This window comes from Erinaceus europaeus, chromosome 1 (genome assembly GCF_950295315.1).
Source record: "Erinaceus europaeus chromosome 1, mEriEur2.1, whole genome shotgun sequence".
Lineage (NCBI taxonomy): Eukaryota > Metazoa > Chordata > Mammalia > Eulipotyphla > Erinaceidae > Erinaceus > Erinaceus europaeus.
Window position 1 is genome coordinate 131,218,631 of NC_080162.1, and position 25,489 is coordinate 131,244,119.

The following is a 25,489-nucleotide window of genomic DNA, read 5'->3' on the forward strand; positions in this document are numbered from 1 at the left end:
TAAGACAGGACATTCCTATTTAAATTTTGTTTTATTCTGTATTTTCCTTTTTTGTTATTTTGTTAGTCATACTGAAAGCTATTTTAGAAAAGTCAGTTGAAGAAGTTCCTATTCCAGAGTTCCTGATACTTTTTATTAGAAACCCTACTGATTGTTACCTTTGCATCTGTGTTTGCAATATATATATTATTTGTCTGCCAGGTACATTCCTTTGACTGGTAATACCATGAGGCCTGTTTTGAAAATTGTGTTCCTTACTACAGGAACCTGCTCTAGGCTAAAGTCTGTATATGTCAGAGATTTTTAAATTTCCCCTCCAGGGAAATTGCTGGAACTTGGTGCCTGCACCATGAATCCACTGCTCCTGGAGGCTATTTTTTCCCCTTTTGTTTCCCTTATTGCTTTTTATCGTTGTTATGAATATTATTGCTGTTGGTATTGATGTTGTTGTTGTTGGATAGAACAGAGAGACATGGAGAGAGGAGGGGAAGACAGAGGGGGAGAAAAAGACACCTGCAGACCTGCTTTACCGCTTGTGAAGCAACACCTATGCAGGTAGAGAGCCAGGTGCTCAAACCAGAATCTTTATTCTGGTGCTTGTGATTTGTGCCATGTGCACTTTGCACCATGTGCACTTTGTGCCATGTGCGCTTAACCCGCTGCGCTAGCACCCAATCCTGTTTGTCAGAGATTTTACTAACTCACAGGCTAGGGAGGGTGTATTCCTACATGTGATCACCCGTAACTCTGATGTCTGGCTGCTGCCCTGAGGGTCTGGAGATTGAGCTTGGGATAACAAATAGACTCAATATCTTATGGCATCAAAATAACGTTTCTGACATATTGAAATTTGGGCAATGGCAGTTTTAAATACCATTACTCTGAACTTTTCACTCTTAGACATATATTCTGTTCTTTATCTATGTGATGTATCTATATGTTATTTGTGCCTTGACATTTTACTTCTAATGCATGTTTCAGTTAAAACCATCTTTAATCTTCCTCTTTCCTTTTGATGTAATGCATAATTCTTTAAATAAATACTCAGAGAGGAAGATCAAGATGAGGTTGCATACTGGACACTATCCCTCCTCCAGATGTCCTGTATGTGTTCCTCCAGATTTCTTCAGATAAAACTGCATGTTAATTGAAGTTCTTTTGTCTCAAGCTTGAGTCATTTTGGTTTTCAGTGTCCTGGCAACTGGCTAAGAGTTTCTACCCACATATCAGCTATAGTAGTCCATAATAAATAAAACCATCTTTGAATTGTTAAAAAATTCATTTCTGAACAAAGAAAATTTGAAGTAGCCAGTAAATTAACACAATATGTAAGCTTCAAGAGGGAGGAATTTTCTGGAATAGATTTGTGCTAAAATATAAATTAATGTTGAAAATTTAGAGAAGAGAGTTATATTTAACTTAAGTGAGGATCATTCATACATTTATAGATAAGTAGATAAGATATAGAAAAGAAAGATCTTAGTTGAAATTTTGATTATACTATTAATCTATTAATTCTAGTGATATTATTTAGCTCTTGGCATCTCTATAAACTGATCTTTAAAGTGATGATGGTAATATCTACCTAAAGTCTTAAGTGCATATGTGAATATACCTAATAGTGTACAATTCGAACTACATTAGATAATTATTGATGAACTAGGAAAAGATATCTTAGGGGTGACTTTAATATAATACTTTTTATCATTGGTGATTGAATAATGGATTACAGAATGATAAGATGTTAGGGGTATGTGTAATTCAACACCTCCAAAGTTCTGCTCCCTCTCTGCCTCTCTGAAAGTCCCCCTAGCTCTCACAAAGTCCAAGAGGCAAGCAACTAGGTTACTATTTTTTCTGCACTTTAGTTTGCTTATATGAGGGAGACCATTTAGTAGATTTTTCTCACCTCTTATTTCACTTGCATAATCACCTCCAGTCCAATCCACTTTGTCCCAAATAATATAATATTATCTTTTATGTTTTAATTGCAGAGTAGTTTCCATTGGAAATATTAGCCACAATTTCTTTATTCAGTCATTCTTTCTATAGGCCTTTGCTTCAATAATTTGTCTATGGCGAATAGGGCAGCTATGAACACAAAGGGACATATATCCTTTCAAGTTAATATTTTCCTTTTCTTTTGATAAATTCTGAGGCTGATCTTGCTGAATCATAAGATATTTTCATTTAAATTTGTTTAAGGACACTTAAGAATGGATTTTAATGAAATGGGGCAGATAAATTTTAAAAAAAAACTTTGTGTTAACCAAAATGAAATGAAAGTTAAGACGCAGATGCATTCTGATCACTTTCTTTTATTAGTAAAAGAAAGAATTACCAAGAAACAGAGGAGCCTCTCAAACATTTAACTCGTGCTAATTTATTAAGCTTATTTCATTTTGTAGTTTAGTCTAATTCACACTTGTAAAATCAGAACAAGTAATTTTATTATTGACATTCAAATCATACTATTATAAGTCTTAGGACACTTAATAGAGAGAAATGAAAATGACTTAGATTGCTTAATCAGTCCATGACTTTGATATTTATTTCTGCACATTTCTGTTAACACAGTATTGAATTTATATCCCTTAACCAATTAAACTAACCTATTTATACTAAGAAGGGAGCTTATCGTACCTTGCACTTATATTCATGACTAGTACTTGATTAATGTTGAAAATGGTAAGCTTGTGAACTTCAGGTTGTAAAAAAATCACTTACTCGCATTTGATAGTTGACATTAGAGTACCATAAATATGTATTAAATGTGATTATAATTGTGGAATTTTGAATTTAGAGTCTCTTTGCAAGACAGTTTATTGCTATGCTTTTTGTATGTGGTAAATGCTCATCTTTTAAAATGTGATTTCTTTTTCAGTAAAGACATGTGGCTCTAATCTTCAAGGACCAAGTGGAACATTTACGTCTCCTAACTTTCCATTCCAGTATGACAGCAATGCACAATGCGTCTGGGTCATTACGGCGGTGAATACAAATAAGGTAATGGAAAGTCATCTGTAATAGAACAGCGTAATTGTAAAGACAAAGGCAAAGAGAATTCTGAAACAAGTGCAGTAAAGAAAACTCAGAACTAAAGTATTTGTATAGGACTTCCTATTTACACATTATTGCACATGTGATTTTATGTGCGAAATCTAAAGTAATAAAATTCTGCTTCCAGTTAATAAAAAAGAAATGGCATCACACTGAATAGTTTGAGTCATATTTAGATAAGAATGAATGTAGAGTGCGTACTCATGAATTCAGGTTTTGACTTCATAGTTTCTGCTTGACATGTCATTCAGATATATCATGTTTACATGCGTATCTAACTTGGAATGTTTCTCTGTTTTCATCTGTACTGATAGTGTATGTTTCAAAATACTGGGTTGTCTCTATTTGACTATAAGATAAACAGAAGATGTATATGTGCCATATCTCAAAACTTGTAATGCAAAACCAATGTACAAACAGGTGAAATATTACATAGTTTTCCCTCACGCTGCCTCTATTCTTTTTCTCTTTGTAAAACAGTGAAGACCCAAACAGATAGAATGAAAGTTTATTGCAGATCATATATTTTCTAGCTTAGATAAAGAAAACTTGTCTGATGGTATACTGCATCAAAGCCAAGGATTCTGGGTAAGACGGAAGGGCAGAAGAGAACTATGGGGTCCTGGGTACATAATGAAATTATACTCATAAAAAAAAGAAAAAAAAAAAAAAGAAATTATACTCATATGTCAATGACTGCACAATAAAACATTAACCCCCTCAATAAGAAGATTTTAAAAAAGAAAGAAAAAAAAAGGTTTTCTGGGATGGGGGTAGAGAGCATTAAAAAAAAAAAAAAGACACACTCATGCCTAAAGCTCTGAGGTCCCAGATTTAATCCAGGGCTGAGCAGTGTTCCAGTAAAATAAAATAAGAAGAAGAAGAAGGAAAAGGAGGAGAAGGAGAAAGGAGGAGGAGGAGGAGGAGGAGGAGGAGGAGAATAGCTTTCTGGTGGAGTCCCTAACAGTGGGTCAGATTATAGCTTTAAACCTGAATTAGAATTTAGAAACTGAAGGAGATGGATGGGGGAGTGAACTCAGTTAAATGCACACATTACAGCATGCATGTACCCAGGTTTGAGCCCCAGTTCCCTATCTGCAGGAGGGGAACACTTCAGGAGCAGTGAAGCAGGTCTGCAGGTGTCTCTTCTTGTCTATTTCTGTCTCCTCTCTCAATTTTTCTCTTCCCTATTAAAAATAAAAAGAGAAAAAAAATACAACCAAAAAATAAAAAGGAAAAAATATGGCTACCAGGGTTGATGAATTTGTCCTGCGGGTACCAACCCCAGTGGCAATTAAAAAAAAAAAGAATTTAGTAACTGATGTTTTGTCTATTACTAAATTCAGATCTCTGAAATAAAAAAGCTGTATTTCACAGTGCTCAGAGAAATATGTGCGATAAGGGGCCCAGGCAGTGGTGCACTGTGTTAAGCGCACATAGTATGCAGTTCAAAGGACCCCAGTTCCAGTCCCTGGCTCCCTACCTACAGCGGGGGTCTCTTTATAAGCTATGAAGCAGATCTGCAGGTGTCTTTCTCTCCCTATCTCCCTGTACTCTCTCAATTTCTCTCTGTTTTATCCAACAATAACAACAAATATGGAAAAAAATGTCCTCCAGGGACAGTGGATTCATAATGCAGGCACTGAGTCCCAGCGATAACCCTGGAGGCAAAAAAGGAAAAAAAGACAAAAGAAAAAGAAAAGAGATATGTGAGGTAATGCATGCATAAAGTTTATTAAAATAAGTACTTAAAGCACATTAGCTCATTGTTATTACATAAAGCATATACTACCTTTCAGAATGTTCACCGTACATTATACTAAAAGTATTAGGGACGTTTAAAAAACCAGTTAAGTGCTCAGTTACATTGACCTCCCAGGAAAGTCCTGAGGTTTGAATCAGAATGAGGTCATAAGTTTATTATGAGCCTCCTATCTTTCTTTATAAATTAGGGAAAAACCACCAAATCATTCTGCAGTCCCATATAGGAAGTCACTGTATACTGCCAACAGAATCTTTTCACTAAAATTCAACAAATACTGATTTTTCAGACAAATCTGTGCAAAAATACAGATTGCTTGGATTTTTTTTTGAATCATGAAATACTTAGCAATATGCCAGACACTGTTCACAGAATGCTTAATGGTTTATTTAATCCTCATAAAACTCTTGTGAGACAGACACTTTAACTTTATTGGCTTGTGCTTAAATTAGAGGTTAATCAACATGTCCAATAGCACATCCATAACTTGTTAAAGTAAGATGAATGCATTGAATGTGTATTATTTGCAAGAATATATCTCATACTGAAATAGAAGTGCCTTCTACTAAGATAAGTTAGAAGCAAATGCATTATAAAGTATGAAACACACACACACACACAAACACACACACTGTATTAGTCTTGCTCTTAGATAAATCTTTTTGTGTCATGTAATTACCTTAAATTGTCTTCAAAATGTAGTCATTATGTCTTCTATAAGAAGATACCTGCTTTGCTAAGTTTCTTTCTCATTAGTTAGTTACCAGAAGGGTAACAGAGGTCATCATAAGCCCCCTTGTTTATCTTATCTGCCAAATCTTTAATTCTTCCTTTCCACACCCCCAAAAAATACAAATTTATTTTTAAGGAAATAAAGACTTTCATCCCTTTGCTATTTGTATTAAACAGTTGACTAGGCATTGATTTTCATTGATCTTATTATCCAAACAACCTATTTACAGACAGGCATTTGTTTTTAGACATCCTTCTGTGCAAATGTCCATTTCTCTCTCTACTTATTGTTGACTGCTGATACACAATTCAAAATAATAACAAAGTAATAAATTTATTAAAGAAGTTAACCAATATTTTGTTCCTAGGCCTGAGACAGTCAATAGATTCATATGAATTGGATGTATTCTTTTCTAAAGAAAAATGATGGGGGGTGTGGTGACACACCTGGTTGAGTGCACACATTACAGTCAACAAGGAGCTGGTTTCAAGACCTTGGTCTCCAGCTTCAGGGGAAGCTTCATAAATCATGAAACAGTGTTGCAGGTATCTGCATTTCCCTCTCTCTTCTGTTCTTTCCTTTCCCTCTTGATTTTTCTCTATCTCTGCCCAAAAAGAAATCAATAAAATATAAAGAAAAGAAAAATAATGGAACCTTTTGACACATATACCTTTCGTGCCATCAGAATTTCAGTCACAGTGTATATAGGTAAGTTACATGTACAGAAAGAATACATCATTTAAAAAAAAGAAGAAGAATACATCAGGGCCTGGGTTGGCATGCCTGCCTGAGTGTATATGTTATAATGCACAAGAATTCAGGTTGGAGCCCCTTGTCCCCACCTGTAAGGGGAAAGCTTTGCAAATGGTGAAGCAGTGCTGCAGGTGTCTCTCTGTTTCTCTTCCTCTTTATCACCCCCTCCCCTCTCAATTTCTGACTTAACTCTATCCAGCAAATAAAGATTATTAAAAAGACCTTCTGCACCCCATAATGACCTTGCATCCATACTCACAGAGGGAGAAAGAACAGGAATATTATCAGGGGAGGGGATGGGATTTGGAGTTCTGGTGGTAGGAATTGTGTGGAGTTGTACCCTTCTTATCCTATGGTTCTTGTCAGTGCTTCCATTTTATAAATAAAAGTTATTTTAAAAAAATTTAAAATAATACATCTAACTAATTTCCAAAAATAATTAGTTAAGTAAGGGAAATTGTTTTTAATAGAGTAGGTTCATTAATAAAGGAGAAATATTGTTCATAACTTCAGATAATGTTTTGATCTTAAAGACTACATTTATTCAAAGCTTTCTTTGTTTGGGAAGATGTATGGACCAGAGTTATTTGAATCTCTTACCCTAAAAAGACCTCTACAGAGGTGAGAACTAAGTCAAGTTATTATCTCATTTCATCCAATGTATAATAAGCATGGCAGGGGTAAGCATAGACTATGGACTCTGGAATTTTCTTTGTTTGTATCTCCAAAATTCTACACAAGAAAATGCTTTTTTGGCAGTCAGGTGGTAGGGCAGTGGGTTAAGCTCATGTGGCGCAAAGTGCAAGGACTGGCATAAGGATCCTCGTTCGAGCCCCTGCTCGCCACCTGCTGGGGAGTCGCTTCACAGGCAGTGAAGCAGTTCTGCAGGTGTCTCTCTTTCTCTCTCCCTCTCTGTCTTTCCCTCCTCTCTCCATTTTTCTCTGTCCTATCAAATTACAAAATCAGTAGCAACAACAATAATAACCACAACAACAATAAAAAACAACAAGAGCAACAAAAGGGAAAATAAATTTAAAAAAAAAGAAAATGCGCTTTTTTTTCTGAATCCAATATCTTCCTCCTTCTCTTTCTCTTGTTCCTTTTTTCTTTTTCTTCTCCTTCTCTTCCTCCTCCTTTTTTTATTGTTATCTTTATTTATTGGACAGAGACATCCAGAAATTGAAAGGGTAAGGAGAGATAGGGAAAGAGACAGAGACACCTGCAGCTCTGCTTTACCACTTAAAAGACTTTCCCCTTGGAGGTGGGGACCAGGGTCTCAAACCAGAGTCCTTGCACATTGTAACGTGAGTGCTCAACTAGATGTGCCACCACCCTGCCCCCCACCTTTTCTTTTTCTTTCTTTTTTTTTTTTTGCCTCTAGGGTTATCATTGGGGGCCTGGTGCCAGCACTATGAATCCACTGCTCAAGGTGGCTATTTTTTTTTCCTTTCTAATTTTTATTAGATATGATGGAGAGAAATTGAGAGAGGACAGGGTGATTGAGAGAGGGAGACAGAAACCTGCAGACCTGCTTCACAACTCATGAAGCATTCCCCTGGCAGTTGGGTAGTGGGGGCTCAAACCGTGATCCTTGAACTTGGTAAGATGTACACTTAACTGTGTGCTACCACCTGCCCCCTGAAATTCTTCTGCATAACCATTTTCTGTCTCCTAGAATTTTCTTTTATACCCCCCACCCATCTCTCTCTCTTTCTCTTCCTCTTCTTCTCTGTCTCTTTTTATCTATTGTATTTTCAAGGCAATGGAGGCCAGGCTCAAACTGGGATTGTGCACATGTCAAAGAAGCACATATCCAAGTGAGCTTTCTCTTTCTTTCTTTCTTTCTTTCTTTCTTTCTTTCTTTCTTTCTTTCTTTCTTTCTTTTTTTACCAGAGCACTGCTCAGTTCTGACTTATGGTAGTGTGGGGGATTGAACCTGAGACTTTGGGAGCCTCAGGCATGAGTGTCTCTTTGCATAGCCATTATGCTATCTACCCCCACCCCCATGCCAGTTTTTATATGAAGGAGAATCTGTGTTAATGCTATTCAAATGTGTAATGCAGCATAGAATATTGAATTGTTGCTGATGGTCCTGAGACCCTCCAGCCCCACCAAACCTTTCCATTTGCCTGTGCTGTAGAAAAGAACTTCAGAGCACAGGAACTATCGCCATGTTAAACAGAATCTAGTTAGTGAAAAGATCAAAGTGCATTCTCAAGAGAGAGAATAGGGGCAGTGTGCAGTTGTTGGGGACTGACTTGGGACTCTGAAAACTTTAGTCTCTCCCTCTTTATAAGTTGTCATATGCTGAGGCTGGTGTGGTGATCTTGAGCAGGTATTTTTGGCTGTTTGTGATTGACTCGGGCATTTAGCAAGACACAGGAAGCAGTGAGAATTGCTGATTACTCTGCCTCAAAAAGCAGGCCTGTCCTGTGCAATTATCCTCCATAAACTGTTTGCAAGGACATTAGCATATGGGAAGTCAGGATATCTAGCCCTTTGATTGTTTATTTGTTGCTTGTTTATTTGTCTTTTTCACATTCTCCATGCTTTCTTCAACTCAGTGGCATCTTGGTCACCTCCAAACAGAATTTCAGTGTGGTGTCAGATCAACCATTGGAGATTCTGTCTCCATTTTCTTGTCCCTTCTTTAATACCTACCCTTACAAAATCAACTTTCTCTTTTTTTTTGCCTATAGCAGAATATTTATACAGAGGGTGGTGAGATGTAGCTTTCCTGTTTTGATGCATTTTTAAATGAAGATAAGGGGTGTTTTTCTTAGCCTCTTCTTCCCCGTTGCCTGTAACCTATCAATGCATATTTATGTGGGCTTTTTTAGTCCTTGTGACTCATTGGTACCCCACAAATAAAGATGAGTGGCACTTTTGCCTACACGCAGTGGATGACAGCTCTCAGTTTTCTAGTCATGTGCTCTCAGGATATTGATCACAGGTTCTCAAGTGATCTTGACCTCAGCTGGGTACACACCATCTCAGATGCTGTCTCCTCCTGTTTTCCTCTATTATTACGCTGACATAACTACATTTTGTTGGTGATTAGCAGGTTACAACCTGTAAGGTTGTACAGGAAAAGTAGTTAATGTTTCCTTCACCAGAAAAATTTTAACTGTTCTTCTTTGAAGAATGTGAAGTGATGGGTTATTGATTTTAAGGAAATTAACGTCACATTTCAAGAGACTGGCCTCCAAATGGAGCCTTTTTTTGTAGGAGTTTCAAGGAAAGGCAAGAAAGTTTTGTCAAAATCAGAGAACAGGAGCTGGATGGTGGAACATCTAGTTGAGCACACATGTTACAATGAGCAAGGACTTGGGTTTGAGCCCACCCCTACCCTCACCCCCCCACCCCATCCCCCGTGCAGGGGGAAAGCTTTGCTAATGGTTAAGCAGGGATGTAGGTGTCTCTCTGTTTCCCTCCCTCTCTATTACCCCCTTCCCTCTCAATTTCTGGCTGTCTCTATCCAATACATGAACAAAGATAATAATAAACATATTTTGAAAAATCACAGAACAACTAACTAGAAAAGAAGGGTTTATAGTCAAAGGAGTAACAAATGTTGGGGAGGTTGTTTAGCCAGCATAGAATGTTGAAAAGAAGAAAAAAATCCTTCCTAAAATAGAAAATGCAGCTCTGATCTTACACTGAACTTATGACATTGTAGTGATCTTTATATACTCAGGGTTTTCCAGAAGAAAGGGAAAAAAAAAAAAAAGAACACCTATTTGTAAGAGGGGAGTGAATGCATAGAAAAATGGCAGGGAACTTTAAAGTCATACTTTTAGTCTGATGATACTGAGAGCATTACCTACAATTAAAGTTGGCTCCGTGTGAAGCCTTCACTGAGCAGTTCTATCCAACCAGAGATCTGGGGCTGTTAGTCAGTAAAAAACTCAGTATACAAATATGGCTCTGATTAGTTTAAATTAAGGGAATGTGACTTCGCCCCAAGAAGTGGTTGTCGCATCCTCCAAGCTACAAAAATGGGTTTGTTTCTTCAAATCAATAGAATCATCATAGTTTTGAGTAGAAGAAATTGGGGGCAGAGTAACACAAAATTTTAAATGTTTGGTTTCATGGGGGTACTTCCATCGGTAAAAGTAAATTTTGAAGACTTGAGGTATTTATTCTTCATTTTATTCCTATACACTCCGGTATTTCTAATCCCAACTCCAAAATCCCATTTCTGCTCAGTTAATCTCATAATCCTAATTTCCATGAGAAATTATGAGGTTTTCATTTCAGTATACATTGTAATTATACAATTTGCATAATTAAATTATGGGTGTACTTGTCAGCCATACCTGCCCAGTACAGTAGGATTGTCATAGAAAGTTTCTGAAATTTTAATGATTTCTTCTTCTGTTTCAGTCATCAATAAATCTCTCCTCAGTCCTTATCTTCTTGAAAATATTGTCACTAAAATCAACAACACCCTTCCCCACCCCTTAAACCTTTCCTTCAATATGAGTTGCATCTGGATCACAAGAAACCAGAGAGAGAATTCTGGACCTTCACTGCTTTGAAGGAGCTGTGAAGAACTAGAGACAACTGAAAAAAAAAAAAAAAAAAAAAAACCTAACTAACTTGGGACCTCATACTTCAGAGTCTAAGTCTTTATTCACTGCACCACCTCTTTGGCTACATTCGTCAAATTTCTTAAGTATCTAATTTGAGGGTTTTTCCCTTAGGTTCTACTTTATTTTTAGAAATCTTGATAGTTGTTATAGTCATTTGTTGTTATAGAAAAATGAGAGAGAAGGATGGACACACACACGCACACTCAAAAAAGAGAGATAAACATGGCTCCAGTCTGACATCTAGCATTGTTAGGAATCAAACCTGGCTCTCCAGGGGCCTCTGCTATGTAAGTCCTATTGCTAAAGGGAAAGGCAGATGGGAAGGGAAGGCTAATGCTTGTTCCCCCCCATTCCAAAAAAAAAATGTCTGTTGTCACACATTATCTCAATAAAGAATTGAGGAGAGAGCATGATTTTCATATACTTTAAACTTTATTAAAAACAAACAAACAACATTCCCATGGTAGGGCATGAGAGAGAAAGAGAGAGAGAGAGAGAGAGAGAGGGAGAGGGAGAGGGAGACTGAGTTTACAGTATTCTGTAGGTCACAGTTTTTCTTCTTCTAGCGTTTGCCCTTCTTCCATAGCCAGTCAACAGCGTCAGGTTGAGCCTGATGTAAAGTTTCGAGACCTCCTTTGAATCTGGAGAGGTGGCAGTCGTTGACTACATGGGTCATAGTCTGTCTGTAGCCGCAGGGGCAGTTCAGGTCGTCTCTGGCTTCCCAGCGATGGAACATAGTGGCGCCCAGGCCATGGCCTGTTCCATAGCGATTGAGGAGGGCCCAGTAATACCTGAGAGCTCCCCAAGGTTAAGCCTTTTAAAGTCAAAGCCCCGCCTACACCTGTAACCACTCCTATTTCTGGGCGGTGTCTTCTCCCCCAGCACAATACTCTATGGATTGAGTTATCTCCCTGAGCCTGAGTATTTATTTCTGTATGCCAAGAAACACGAAGTCAATATCTACTCAAGACAATATAGACTACAAAAAGTATTTAAAACATATGATATTTTGATTTGGAGGATTGTTATACATGTATAATGTGAGACAAACTTAGAGCAGTTATTGTCTAATTTTATCTTATTCATCATGTTACCTCATTAAATTATATTGATACATTATGAAATTATGCACAGTCAGATGTTTTTCTGTTACTTGCCATCAAGGAACCATGCCTCCAAATGGGAGCAAATATACAGAGGCTTTTTTTATTGTCTTCTGATCTGGTCTGAAGAATATATCCCAATATTTAGTTACTCAGTTTGTTCTGTGACACATAGCCCTGTCACTTGCAAATTGATATGCTTTTTTTTAATCCATATCTATGATTTCAGTTGGCATAATCTAGCTTTTTTAGGCTATTTTAAATGTGTGATTAGTAGTGATTTACAAGGTTATAAAAGTATAGTTATAGCTCTACATTACACTCAACACCGGGTTCTATTTTTTCCCCTTTCACAAAAATCTGTGGTCAATTTCAGGAACATACATGTTATATATAATCACGTGTATTTAGATAATAGTAAGTTAATAAAAGGGAAAAGAAAGTCATAGGTATAAAGTGGTTGATGATGTTATTGTTTTCTTTATTTTTTTTTTATCCTTTCTCTTCCCCTGGGCTTCACTATTTTCTAATTGTCTAAATTTTCTCTTGCCTTCTTGATCTTTTGCCACCCTTATCCTTCTTTACCATCTACGTAAAATTCAGTGCTCCTCAATGTTCTGAATTAAAGCAGTTTTTATTCTATATTTTTCTCCTCCTCCTTCAATATCTAAATATAAAATTCTATGAATTCATTACAGTTCATTAATATATCTCAAACTTGTTTAACTCTCTCTGATCCACTTTTCCATTATCTTTCCATTGGATTACCAACCAACTACCCAATTAATGAATCTTTATCTCAATTCACACACACACACACACACACACACACACACACACACACACACACACACAGTCACTCACCACAAACTCACAAGTGTATTTTATTCTACAATGAAATTATAATTACCCACCTTAGTAAAATATTTGCATATATCTACATAGCTTCACAGATAACCCAACATTCTGTTTCACCCCAATTTGTGACAGCTTTATGTTTTTTGAAGACTTGCTGCCCCCTCTTGGAGAAATATACTTCCTTACTTACTAAACTTTTTTTTTTTTGGCCACTCCCATGACTTACTAAACTTTTGACCCTGTTTATTTCTGAACATTCTATTAAGATACAATTCATGGTTTCTTTTTTTTTAATGTAAGTTTTTGCTTTTTAATTTATTTTTTATTAGTGGCTTAATCATGGTTTATAAGATCATAAGTTTGCAGGGGTGTAGTACCACACATCATCCATAGTTCTGTGCCCTCCCAGCTTCCCTTTCTCCCCCCCTACAATATAACCACTATAGTTTTCACAAAGCATTAGAGACACTTTGGTTAGTTTTATTTTCTTTTGTTTTACAAGTTCATTGCTTTGATTATTTATATTGTATATATGAAAGAAACCACCCTATAGTTTCTTTCAGAGAAATGCAGATTATTTGATAACAAATATATAAGGATAAGAGTCCTAGAACAACAACAAAAAAAAAATAAGTAAAAGATAAAAACTTCTTGATTTACCTCCACCCCTCCATCCACTTTTTGCTTTTTAATGAGTAGCTGGGGCTTGGAAGATAGCACTATTGATATGCAAAAGATCTGCAAACCTGAGACTCCAGAGTTTCAGGTTCCATTACAAACATCACAAAAAGCCAGAACTGAAAAGTGTTCTGGTAAAAAGGGGGAGAAAAGAAAGCCAATAAAACAAACAAGAAAGAAAGAAAAAATGAAATAAACAAAAAAGCGGAAACGGGATGAACTCAAGGCCCTTTGAATACAAGATGTCCCTGAGCTGTCTCATAGAACCAATTTTTCTTCTCCTTGTCCTCTCTCTCCTCCTCCTCCTTATTCTTCTTTAATTTAATAGACTAAGTAGGGTAAGAGATAGCAGGAAGAGACAATGAAAACATCACAGTACTACTACAATACCTGTGTAGCTATCCTGATGCCTTCCATTGCGTTCCCTTACAGCACCAGGTTTCAGACTCCCCAAATTCTTAAGCTTTGTATTTATTGAATGGTGAAAAATGCAGGTTCAAAAGGAAAAGGCAATAGAAAAAGTCACATGTAAAAGAGACATTAATGTATCTTTAAACTAAGCCCCATACTTGTTGTATCTGTTCAGAAGCTACTAATCACTAGTGAAAGTTATGAAGTGACAAAAGCTCTTCTATAAGAAGAGAAAAGGGAAAAAAGGGTACAGTTAACTGTAAAACATGGGAGCAGAAGTTGACAAAATAGCTAACTAGAGAGAGTGCCAGCTTTGCCAGGCTTAAAACCCAGGTTTGAGCACAGCCCCCACTGGTCTGGGGGATGCTTCTGTGCTGTGTGACTCCCTCTTTCTCTCTGTCTCTTTTTCTCTATTTGAGAATTTCAGCTGAGGGGGAGCGGGGCAGTGGCACAGCAGGTTAACGTCTTGACATCTCGTCATCCAATCTGGTCTCCTACGCCTACACTGAACTTCTCTGTTCCAGACTCTTAGAAACAGAGTTGGCAGTCAGCTGAGGTAAAGAACAAACACCTCATCACAGACCCCTGCAAGCGTCAACCCGGCTTTGACCTAGCACGTTATGATTGGGCCCTCCTCAATCGCTATGGAACAGGCCATGGCCTGGGCGCCGCTATATTCCATCGCTGGGGAGCCAGAGATGACCTGAACTGCCCTTGCGGCTACAGACAGACTATGACCCACATAGTCAACGACTGCCACCTCTCCAGATTCAAAGGAGGTCTCAAAACTTTACATCAGGCTCAACCTGATGCTGTTGACTGGCTATGGAAGAAGGGCAAACGCTAGAAGAACAGCAGGTTAAGCACAAGGCCCTGCTTAAGGATCCCAGTTTGAGCCCCTGGCACCCCACCTACAGGGGGGTCACTTCATAGGCAGTGAAGAAGGTCTGCAAGTTTCTATCTTTCTCTCCCCCTCTTTGTCTCCTTTCCTCTCTCCATTTCTCTCTGTCCTATCCAACAACAACAATAATAAACAACAAGAGCAACAAAAGGGAAAAAATAGCCTCCAGGAGCAGTGGATTCTTAGTGCAGGCACTGAGCCCCATCAATAACCCTGGAGGCAAAAAAAAAAAGAAAAAAGAAAATTTCAGCTGAAGTAATAAAGACAGTATGACAGAACAAAATAGTATAAAAATTTGTTTAACACAGAAACATCTATTATTGAGTAGGTCAGGTCTCTCTCTATGCTAGAAAATTTTATAGAACCTGGAGAGATGCCATAACAGTCATACAGAAAGACTTTCATACTTGAGGCTCTGAGGTCCCCAGTTCAATCCCTACCACCATAAGCAAAGAGCTTATTGGTGTTCTGGTCTATTTATCTTTCTTTCTTTCTTTCTTTCTTTCTTTCTTTCTTTCTTTCCTTCTTTCTTTCTCTGCAAGGTTTATTGCTGGGGCTCGGTGACGGCACTAGAATCCATTGCTCCCAGGAGACATTTTTTTCTTTCTTTTTTTTTTTCATTTTATTGGATAAGACAGGAAGAAATTGAGAGAGGAAAGGGAAATAGTACGAGAGAGAGAGAGAGCTGGAGAGAGAGGGAGAGAGTCACCTGCAGACCTGCTTCACCACTTATGAAACATCCCCCTGCAGGTGGGGAGCTGTAGGGTGGGTGGCCCTTGTTCTGTTCCTTGCACTTAGTACTATGTGTGCTTAGCTGGGTGCCACCACCCAGCTACTCTTTCTTTCTTCCTTTCTTTCATTTTCTTTCTTTCTTTCTTTCTCTTTTTCCTCTTTCTCTTTATTTCTTTTTTTCCTATGTATCTCTTTCATTAAATGAATAAATAATATATATATATATATATATTAGTGTACACGGTTTTATCATCTAATAGATAATAGATAATAGTAAAGATAATAGCACAATGCATGGTTCTTGGAAGGATTATATGAAATAACATGCAATGCACTCAGATAAAAGCCTAGAATATAGTTTTTGCTAAAAGAAAAATTAGGAATAATAGTATTAATTATATACAACTAGTGCAACTACCCCCTCCAATACCACTACTACTACACCGCTGCATTCCCAGAGGGTTGACACATAATGGCTCCATCAGTCTTTGAAATTAGCTTCCTGCTGTTCAGACAACACATGCTCTCACACTGTTCAGAACTTGAAATATCCTGGTGTAGACTCCCTGCTGATATCAACCATCAAAAGCCATCAGCAAATGCATCCAAGAAGTCAGATTAGGTTTTGCCAAGGGAACTAAAGAAGGAGGAAGGAAGAGAGAGAGAGAGAGAGAGAGAGACAGAGAGAGAGAGAGAGAGAGAGAGAGAGAGAGAGAGGAGATTTTGTTTCCTTTCACTAAGATATTTCACTGCAGAGGAGAGAGCTGTATTAACAACACCCTTGTAGTCGGTGAGGTTACTGTCCTGATGCATTGTCTCCTGCACCCATATGTCCATATCCTCAGATAAAACAAGAGGTATACTATGTCATACCTGTCTATATAGCATGTGCCTTTCTTAGTGTTAGATTTTTTGGATTCATTATCTACTTGGATGGTTTGATTATTCTCATGGTCAGAATCAATCGCATAGGATATATGTCATAAAAGAATATGATTCTGTCTAATCTCTTTGCTCACTATTATCTTCAGTCTTTGAATTCAGTTCCATTCTAATCTAACAGCATAACCACTCACAATTAAATGATGGAGGGGGGAGGCAAAGAGTGACTTATGAGGTGGCACAGTGCCTAAAACATTGAACTAACAGGCATGAAATCCCAAGTTTGATCCTGGGCATTGCATGTGTCACAATGATATCCTGGTTATCTCTCTGGATTCCTTAGCAATAGTAAACTAATTTTTAAAGGGAGATAAAATTTTCAAAAATAAAACACGGTAGCTATGTATTCATTCTCATGAAACCTCTTTTATATTTTTTTCTTAACATTTATTTTTGATAGAAATTGAGAGGAAAGGAAGAGTTAGGAGAAAGTAAGAGAGCCATCTTTAGTACTGCTTCACTGTATTATTTATTTATTTATTTATTTATTTATGTATGTATGTATTTAATAGATAGAGACAGCCAGAAACTGACAGGGAAGGTTGTCATATGGAGAGAGACAGAGAGACACTTGCAACATAGCTTCACCACTAGCAAAGCTTCCCCCCTGCAGGTGGGGACCAGGGGCTTGAACCTGGATCCTTGTGCATGGTTAACATTTGCATTCAATGATGTGTGTTATTTTTATGCCCCATAGATATATTTTTGACACTTATTTTTAATTTAATATTTATCTTAGTGTATATTTATTAACACTTAACAGAGATATAACAGAGATTTATAAAATTATAAGATAATGAGCATATAAATCCACACCACTCTGACCACCAAAGTTCTGTTACCTCACCCACCTTCAACAGTAACCAGGATAGTTTTCCCAAGGTCACCTGATTGAACACACGTATTATACTGTGTAAGGACCCAGGTTCAAGTCTCCAGTCCTCACCTACAGGGAGAAAAGCTTCACAAATGGTAGAGCAGGGCTGCAGGTGTCTCTCTATCTCTCTCCCTTCCTATCACCCTCTTCCCTCTCCATTTCTGTCTGTTTCTACTTAATAAATAATTTTTAAAAAATTAAAAAAGAAATTACATGATAAAGTTTCATTAAGGCTATAATTGATACTAGTACATAAGCAATAACAAAAATAAATTAAGAAAAAAGACTAGATGTTAAAAAGTTAATATTTTGTACCATTTCTCTTAGATGTATAAGAAAAATGATAAGAACAAACTAAGGATGGGAATTATAACCCACTATGTGATCTATGATAGCACATGTTTCCATGGGAAGGACAGGGATTCAGGAGCCCACTCCTATCTACAAGTGGAAGTTTCCCCAGCAGTGAGACAGGCCTGCAGATGTCTCTCTATCTCTCTCTTTCTGTATCTCTACCTCCCCTCTCAATTTCACTCTGTCCTATCTAGTAAAACTAATTTTAAAAAAGGAAAGCAAGAAAGAAGAAAAAAAGGGGACAGGTGGTGACACACCTGGTTAAGTACACATATTATAGTGTACAAGAACATGGGTTTAAACCCCCAGTCCCCACTTGCAGGGGGAAAGCTTCACAAGGGGTGAAGCAGATCTACAGGTGTCTCTTTTTGTCTCTCCCTCCTCCTTCCCTCTCAGTTTCTCTCTGCCCTAAACAATAAAATAAATTTAAAAATTTCAAAATAAAGAAAGCATAAAAAATTAAAGAAAGAAGGAAGGAAGGAGAGAGAGAGAAAGAGAGAAAATAAAAGAAAGACTGGCCACCAGGAGCAGTGGCTTTGTCATAAAGGTTCCAAAAACCAGTGATAACACTAATGGTTTAACAAAACAAAAACATAATAACTGATTTTAACTTCCTAAGGTCATCTCTTTTTTATTATTTTTTATTTATAAAAAGGAAACATTGACAACACCATAGAATAAGAGGGGTACAACTCCACACAATTCCACCACCAGAACTCTGTATCTCATCCCCTCCCCTGATAGCTTTTCTATTTTTGAACCCTCTGGGAGTATGGACCCAAGGTCATTATGGGATGCAGAATGGTGGAAGATCTGGCTTCTGTAATTGCTTCACCGATGAACATAAGTAATGACAGGTCAATCCATACTCCCATCCTGTCTCTTCCTTTCCCTAGTGGGGTGGGGCTCCAGGACACATTGTTAGGGTTGTCTGTCCAGGGAAGTCTGGTTGGTATCATGGTAGCATCTGGAATTTGGTGACTGAAAAGAGAGTTAACATATAAAGCCAAAAAAGTTGTTGACTAATCATGAACCTAAACACTGGAATAGTGCAGATGAAGAGTTGGGGGACTGTGTCTCCATTTTGTAGATAACTAGCAGGCCTCTTTTAGTTCTATTCCAAAGGACCCATGACTATACTAGTTGTTTTTATATTTTGTTTTGTTTTGTTGTTGTTGTTGTTTTTGTTTTTCCCCTGTGCCTGAAATCTGATATGCAGGTGGATCCAACTTATTGTCTGGGGAGATGGTGTCATGGCTGGAAAAAAATACCAGAAATCTGGATCAGGGAAGAGAGTAGCTGCCAAATATGGGAAAGTTGTTTAATATTATTGACTGTTAACCCAATTAATTTGATCTGACCTGGGGACCACATTCAGTTGAGGAGCCTATGTAACCTCTGCATCCCTGTAGATCTGAGTTCACTTTCTGTGGTCATGAGTAGGAAAGTTCCAAGCTGCCCCAATTTCAGGACCCATCTTCCTCAGGTGGGGCTTAGGGTATGTTGATTGACCACCCTCCATTCAGAGGATGGAACATTCTCTACCTTTGTTGATCCAAGTTGAGGACAAGATCCTATGGGGGCCTACAAAGGAGTCTATTATGTTGTTTCTGATAGAGATGACTGGTAATATTGGGGAGAGGGATTTATTCGAGGTCTAAGCCCATCTTGTCTGTTTGGGAGTCTCAGGAATTCCAGACTAGGGCCCCAGCTGATAGGGTGGCCTGATAGTGACTAAAGAGTCATCATTAAAGTATGCCAGTCTCTTGCACTTATTCAGCTTTTGCAGTCCTTGCTTTGATGAGGTTAGCTTTGGAGTGAGTGAGAGAAGTGTAATAATAAATAGGTGAGGAGGGTGTCTAAGTCTAAGTAGACACTATTTCATTAGGAACATTATACTGATTCAATGCAGACTACTGTGTACTTTTGCTTTCAGGTATATATTTTACCCTAATTTACGGATTCATGTGAACATATACTCTATCCCATGGGTCCTGGTCTATATCTAGGTTTTGGAACTTTGTTAGGAAGTGAACCACCTGGAATGGAATTAGAGAATCCTATGAAAGGAAAGGTCTCACTGGTGTAATGAGGCTGACATTGCGTGCCTGACGTCTCTGGATTCAGTCAGAAGTGAAGCATGCTGTGGTGGTACTTTTTGCATGGATTAGGCTGGGATCAGCAAATGAAATATCATTTGGTATGAATTGACAGAAGCATGCAGGAAAGTGAGCCCCACCCTAGAGGTTCCTGGACCGGGGGAAATGAAAGCTCTATAGAGTAAGTGGGACTATCACTCAAAGAGACCCCTCACAGAATAGGAGATCTTCACATGCCATACATCAGAAAAGAGACTAATAACCAAAATATACAAAACTCTCAGCAAACTTAGCAACAAAAAAATCAAATGACCCCATCCAAAAATGAGCATAGGATATGAGCAGAACATTAATTACAGAATAGATCCAAAAGGCTAACAGACACATAAAAAATTGCTCCAGGTCACTGATAATAAAGACAACATTGAGATTCCACCTCACCTCTGTGAGAATGGCATACATCAAAAAGGATAGCAGCAACAACTGCTAGAGAGGCTGTGGGGACAAAGGAACTCTTCTGCACTGCTTATGGGAATGTAAATTGGTCCAACCTCTGTGGAGAGCAATCTGGAGAACTCTTCCAAGGCTAGACATGGACCTTCCATATGACCCAGTAATTCTTCTCTTAGGGATATACCCCAAGGACTCTATAACACCCAACCAAAAGAAATGTGTACACCTATGTTCATAGCAGCACAATTCATAATAGCTAAAACCTGGAAGCAATCCAGGTGCCCAACAACAGATGAATGGCTGAGAAAGCTGTGGTATATATAAACAATGGAATATTATGCAGCTATTAAAAACAATGAACCCACCTGATCTGACCCATCTTGCATGGAGCTAGAAGGAATTATGTTAAATGAGCCAAGTCAGAAAGACAAAGACAAGTATGGGATGATCACACTCATAAACAGAAGTTGAGAAAGAAGAACAGAGAGGGGAACTCAAAACAGTTTTTGACTGAATTTGGAGTAGAAGTAAAAATCTCTGGGTTGAGGGTGAGGGTGAAAGTTTGGCTTCATTGGGGGTGGGATGGGGGGGATGGGATGGGACATAGTGTTTTGGTGGTAGGAATAGTGTTTATGTACACTCTTATTAATTTGTAGTTATATAAATCACTATTAAATTAATATCTGGGGAATAATTGATTGAATGTCTCAAAGTTTTAAATGCATAGACCATAGGCTAAGTCTTTGATATGTTGACTCTATTAAAAGCTTATACCAGGGAGAACAGAAGCAACCAGTGGAATAGCTATTTACAAATAATGTCAAAGGACATAAATGATGGTTATGTTGTGTATGATACAGCAAATCCTAACAAAGGGATTTTTCAAATTTAACCCAGTTGCCAAATAATTTTATTATAGCAATAACTATCTAGTACCTTCTTAAACCCTAAGATCATTTCTAAACAAAGCTTTATATAGGACCAGGCAGTAATGTTCCTGGTTAAGCACAGACATTGCAGTGTGCAAGGACCCGGGTTCAAACCCCTGGTCCCCACCTGCAGGGGGAAAGCTTCATGAGTGGTGAAGCAGGACTTCAGGTGTTTCTCTATCTCTTTCCCTCTCTCTATCTCCTCTCCCTTCTCAGTTTCCTTCTCAATTTCCTCCTCTATCCAATAATAAATAAAATAAAATAAAGTATAAAAAGTTTCCTGCTTAAAATTATCTATATTAAAGAAGGATTGTTTAAATAGGAATGTAGATAAATATTCATATCATATTGTCCAATTATTTTTTATTAGTGATTTAATGTTGAGTTCCATAACTATAAGATAATAGGGGTCTAATCCCACACCATTCCAACAACCAGAGTTAGTTTTTTCCATGTCAAAGATATGGGTTATCTATATATCTATGTCTGTGTCTATGTCTGTGTCTGTGTCTGTGTCTCTGTCTCTGTCTCTGTCTATATATCTCTATATACCTCACTTCCTCTCTCTATGTGTTCATGTTGCCCAGTTTTTCTTCACTTCTAAATTCTTACCTCACTTTTCTAAGTCACACCTATGCCTATTACTGCTTCCTTTTTCCTCTTCTCTCACAGATAAGCAAAACAGTGCCTGGCTTCCACTGGTGTTTTCCAGATTCACTTCCCTTTTAGTGATAGCATATAAACAAGGATTCCTGGTGACAAACATTTTGAGTTCTGGTGGAATTGGTGTTCAGAGGTCTCTGGTACTCTTCCCTTAGTAATTCCACCTCTGGGAGTAAAGACCAGGATTTTTTTTTTGGTGTGTATAAATGGGAGTTTTGACATCTATACTTGCTTCCTTTGCTGGACATGGACATAGGTCAGTCAGTCCATACCCCCAGACTTTCTGTCTTCCCATGGTATGGTAGGGCTCTGGAGAAGTGAGGTTCTGGGACATGTTGGCAAGGTCATCTGCCCAGAGAGTTCAGCATGGAATCATAGTAATATCTGCAACTTGGTGGCTGAAAGGCAGTTAGAAATAGAGCAGGACAAAATGCTAAATAAACAGGAACCAAAAAGTAGGAATAAAACAGATGAAATAGGGACCTTAGGCTGGAAAGAAGCTGGATGTCAATTTTAAGTAAGTTTCTGGGAGGCCATGACTTTAATAATCTTTGCTTAAGCAATAGCTAACCTAGAAGTGACCTAGAAAGATTGTATGGATAGGTAGATGGTTTTAGAGTTGAGAATAGAACTGGAAAGCCCAATTAGGGTGGTGAAGGCAGTGAATGGCTCCCAAACTTTATATATGTGTGTGTGTATATATATATATATATATATTTACCACAATGATCTGGCCAAGGGCCCATTCATATTCATAATTAGCAGGTGCTCTCAATCACTATATATAACTTTCAATTACTGTCAGTATAACTCTCAATCACTGTCAGTCTGAGCTCACAGTCCATGGTCACAGCAGGGAATGTAGGCCGCACTCATTATAGGACCAGTCTTCTTTGAGAGGCAGAGTAGGATGACTTGGCCTCCCTTCTGAGAGTGGGGCAGTCCTTATCATTGCTAATTTATTATGAGGGTAAGGTCCTGAAGAGGTCCACAAGAGGGCTTATGATGACATTCCTGATATAAGTCCCCTATGATGATAAAGAGGAGGGTCTAAGGCACATTGTATATAAAGTTGAGGGGCCGGGTGATAGCACAGCAGGTTAAGTCCACATAGTATATAAAGTTGAATCCAAGGATTCCCTAACTAGTCCCCCAGATGATAGGTGGCCTGGTATTGGCAAAATTGGTCATCAATAAAGTTCCAATCTCTGGTCCTTTTCCAGTTTCTGTACTCCCTTCTTTATCTGATGATCTTAGACTTTCTCCCAGTTGTTAAAGCTTCAAATCTTCAAATGTCATTTGTTGTATTAAAATTAATACTAGGTTGACAGGGTCTGGCCTCAGGTCAGGGAAGAAATAGACCTAGGATTTTAGTGGGGTATATGTTAACCTCAAGTTTTTTTTTTTATTTTACTTGTTTCAGGATTCTAATCAAGATTATCATAGGGACAACCATCAACAATTGTCCTTTACTTGATATATATTTGCCTGTTTATTTCTTGGCTAATCATATATAGTACTTCTAAAGATTGGCAAGGGGTGACAATAGCATTAATGCCCTATCAGAAGGGATGAAAAGATGGAACAGTAATCTTACGTTCTTTTGTTTAGTTAGCTGATCAGCTAGAGTGAATTAGAGAAGAAGTAGGGGGTAGGAGAGGAAGATGCCATGACCTAACTAAAAAATATATATTTGATTAGAGAATTTATAGTGTTTATGGCCAGGTGGTGGCACAACTGGTTGAGTGCACATGTTACAATGTTCAAGGACCCAGGTTCAAGCCTCCGGTTTCCACCTAAAAGGGGAAAGTTCTGCAAGTGATAAAGCAGTGCTGCAGATGTCTCTCTGTCTCTCTCCCTTTCAATTTACTCCTTCTCTCTCTGTTTGTGGCTGTCTATTCAATAAATAAATGGAGATAATAAAAAGGTAAAAAATAAAAAGAATTTATTGTGCTTTCTAAGAGGACTATAATGCACTTTTACTTTGAGGTATAAAACTGCCCCTAACTTATAGCAACATAAACACATGTAAACAGTAACATTGGCCCTAGGCTATATCTATGATCTGTAACTTTCTTAGAAAGTGTGCCATCTGCTTGTGAGACAGAGGAACCCTTCTGCACTGCTGGTGGGAATGTAAATTTGTCCAGCCTCTGTGGAGAGCAGTCTAGAGAACTCTTACAAAGCTAGACATGGACCTCCCATATGACCCAATAATTCCTCTATTAAGGATATAACTCAACACCCATAATATACTCCATAGCACCCAGCCAAAAATAAATGTGTACACCTATGTTCATAGCAGCACAATTCGTAATAGCTAAAACCTGGAAGCAATCCAGGTGCCCAACAACAGATGAGTGGCTGAGAAAGCTGTGGTATATATACACAACGGAATACTACACAGCAATTAAGAACAATGAACTCACTTTCTCTGGCCCATCTTGGATGGAGCTAGAGAAAGAAGGAATTATGTGAAGTGAGCTAAGTCAGAAAGATAAAGATAAGTATGGGATGATCACACTCATAAACAGAAGTTGAGAAAGAATAAAGAAAAGGAAACTCAAAGCAGGATTTGACTGAATTTGGAGTAGGTTACCAAAGTGAAAACCCTGGGTTGAGGTAAAGGGTGGATGTTCAGCTTGACAGGGCAGGGGAGGGGAGATGGAGTGGGTGGGATGGGACACAGTCTTTTTGTAGTGGAAATGGTATTTATGTACCCTCCAATCAATTTGTAGTCAGATAAATCACTATTTACTTAATATGAGAGGAGAAAATTGATGGAATGTCTCAAACTTTTTAAAGCACATACTGAGTCTTTTTAGTACATAGGCTGAGTCTTTGTTATGTTGACTCTCTTAAAAGCTTAGACTAGGGAGAACAGAAGCGACTGGTTGCACAGCTATATACAAATAATGTCAAAGGACATAAATTATGGTGATGTTGTGTATGATACAGCAAATCCTAACAAAGGGATACTTCAAAGTTAGCCCAAATGTCAAAAATGTGATTATATCAATAACAATCTATTGTTTTCTTAAACCCTAAGACAGCAGGAACCTCCCAGTTCCTCTGTAGCCCCAGTTCAGGAACCTTTAGGGTGGGGCTCACTTTCCCACATGCTTCTCCCAATTCATACCAAATGATATTGCATCCACAGATCCCACCTAATCAACACAATGAGTACCACCTCAGCATGCTTCACTTCAGACTGTGTCTAGAGACATCAGGCACGGAATGCCAACCCTTCACCCTCATTACTTGGGTGAGACTTTTCCTTTCATAGTATTCTCAAATTCCATTCCAGGAGGTTGGTTCACTTCCCAACAAAATCCCAAAATCTAGATATAGACCAGGTCCCTTAAGATAGAGCACATGCTCACATGTATCCATAAATTAGGGCAAAATACATACCTGAAAGCAAAAATACACAATAGTCTGCAGTGAGTCGTATTAAGTTCCTCATAAAATAGTATCTACTTAGACTTAGATACCCGACTCACCTACTTCCTATTACAGTTCTCTTACTCACTCCAAAGCTAACCTTGTCAAAGCAAGGACTGCAAAAGCTGCATAAGGACAAGAG

The 25,489-nt window shown here is 38.0% G+C and overlaps 1 protein-coding gene across 1 annotated transcript in view; it reads left to right on the forward strand.

The window, feature by feature from the left end:
* CSMD3 (CUB and Sushi multiple domains 3) overlaps nucleotides 1–25,489 on the forward strand; it is a 1,712,448-nt gene that overhangs the window by 699,811 nt on the left and 987,148 nt on the right. The window contains exon 11 of the mRNA XM_060195764.1: nucleotides 2,885–3,006. Within this exon, the coding sequence (XP_060051747.1) occupies nucleotides 2,885–3,006 (122 nt within the window). The remainder of the gene's footprint in view (nucleotides 1–2,884; nucleotides 3,007–25,489) is intronic.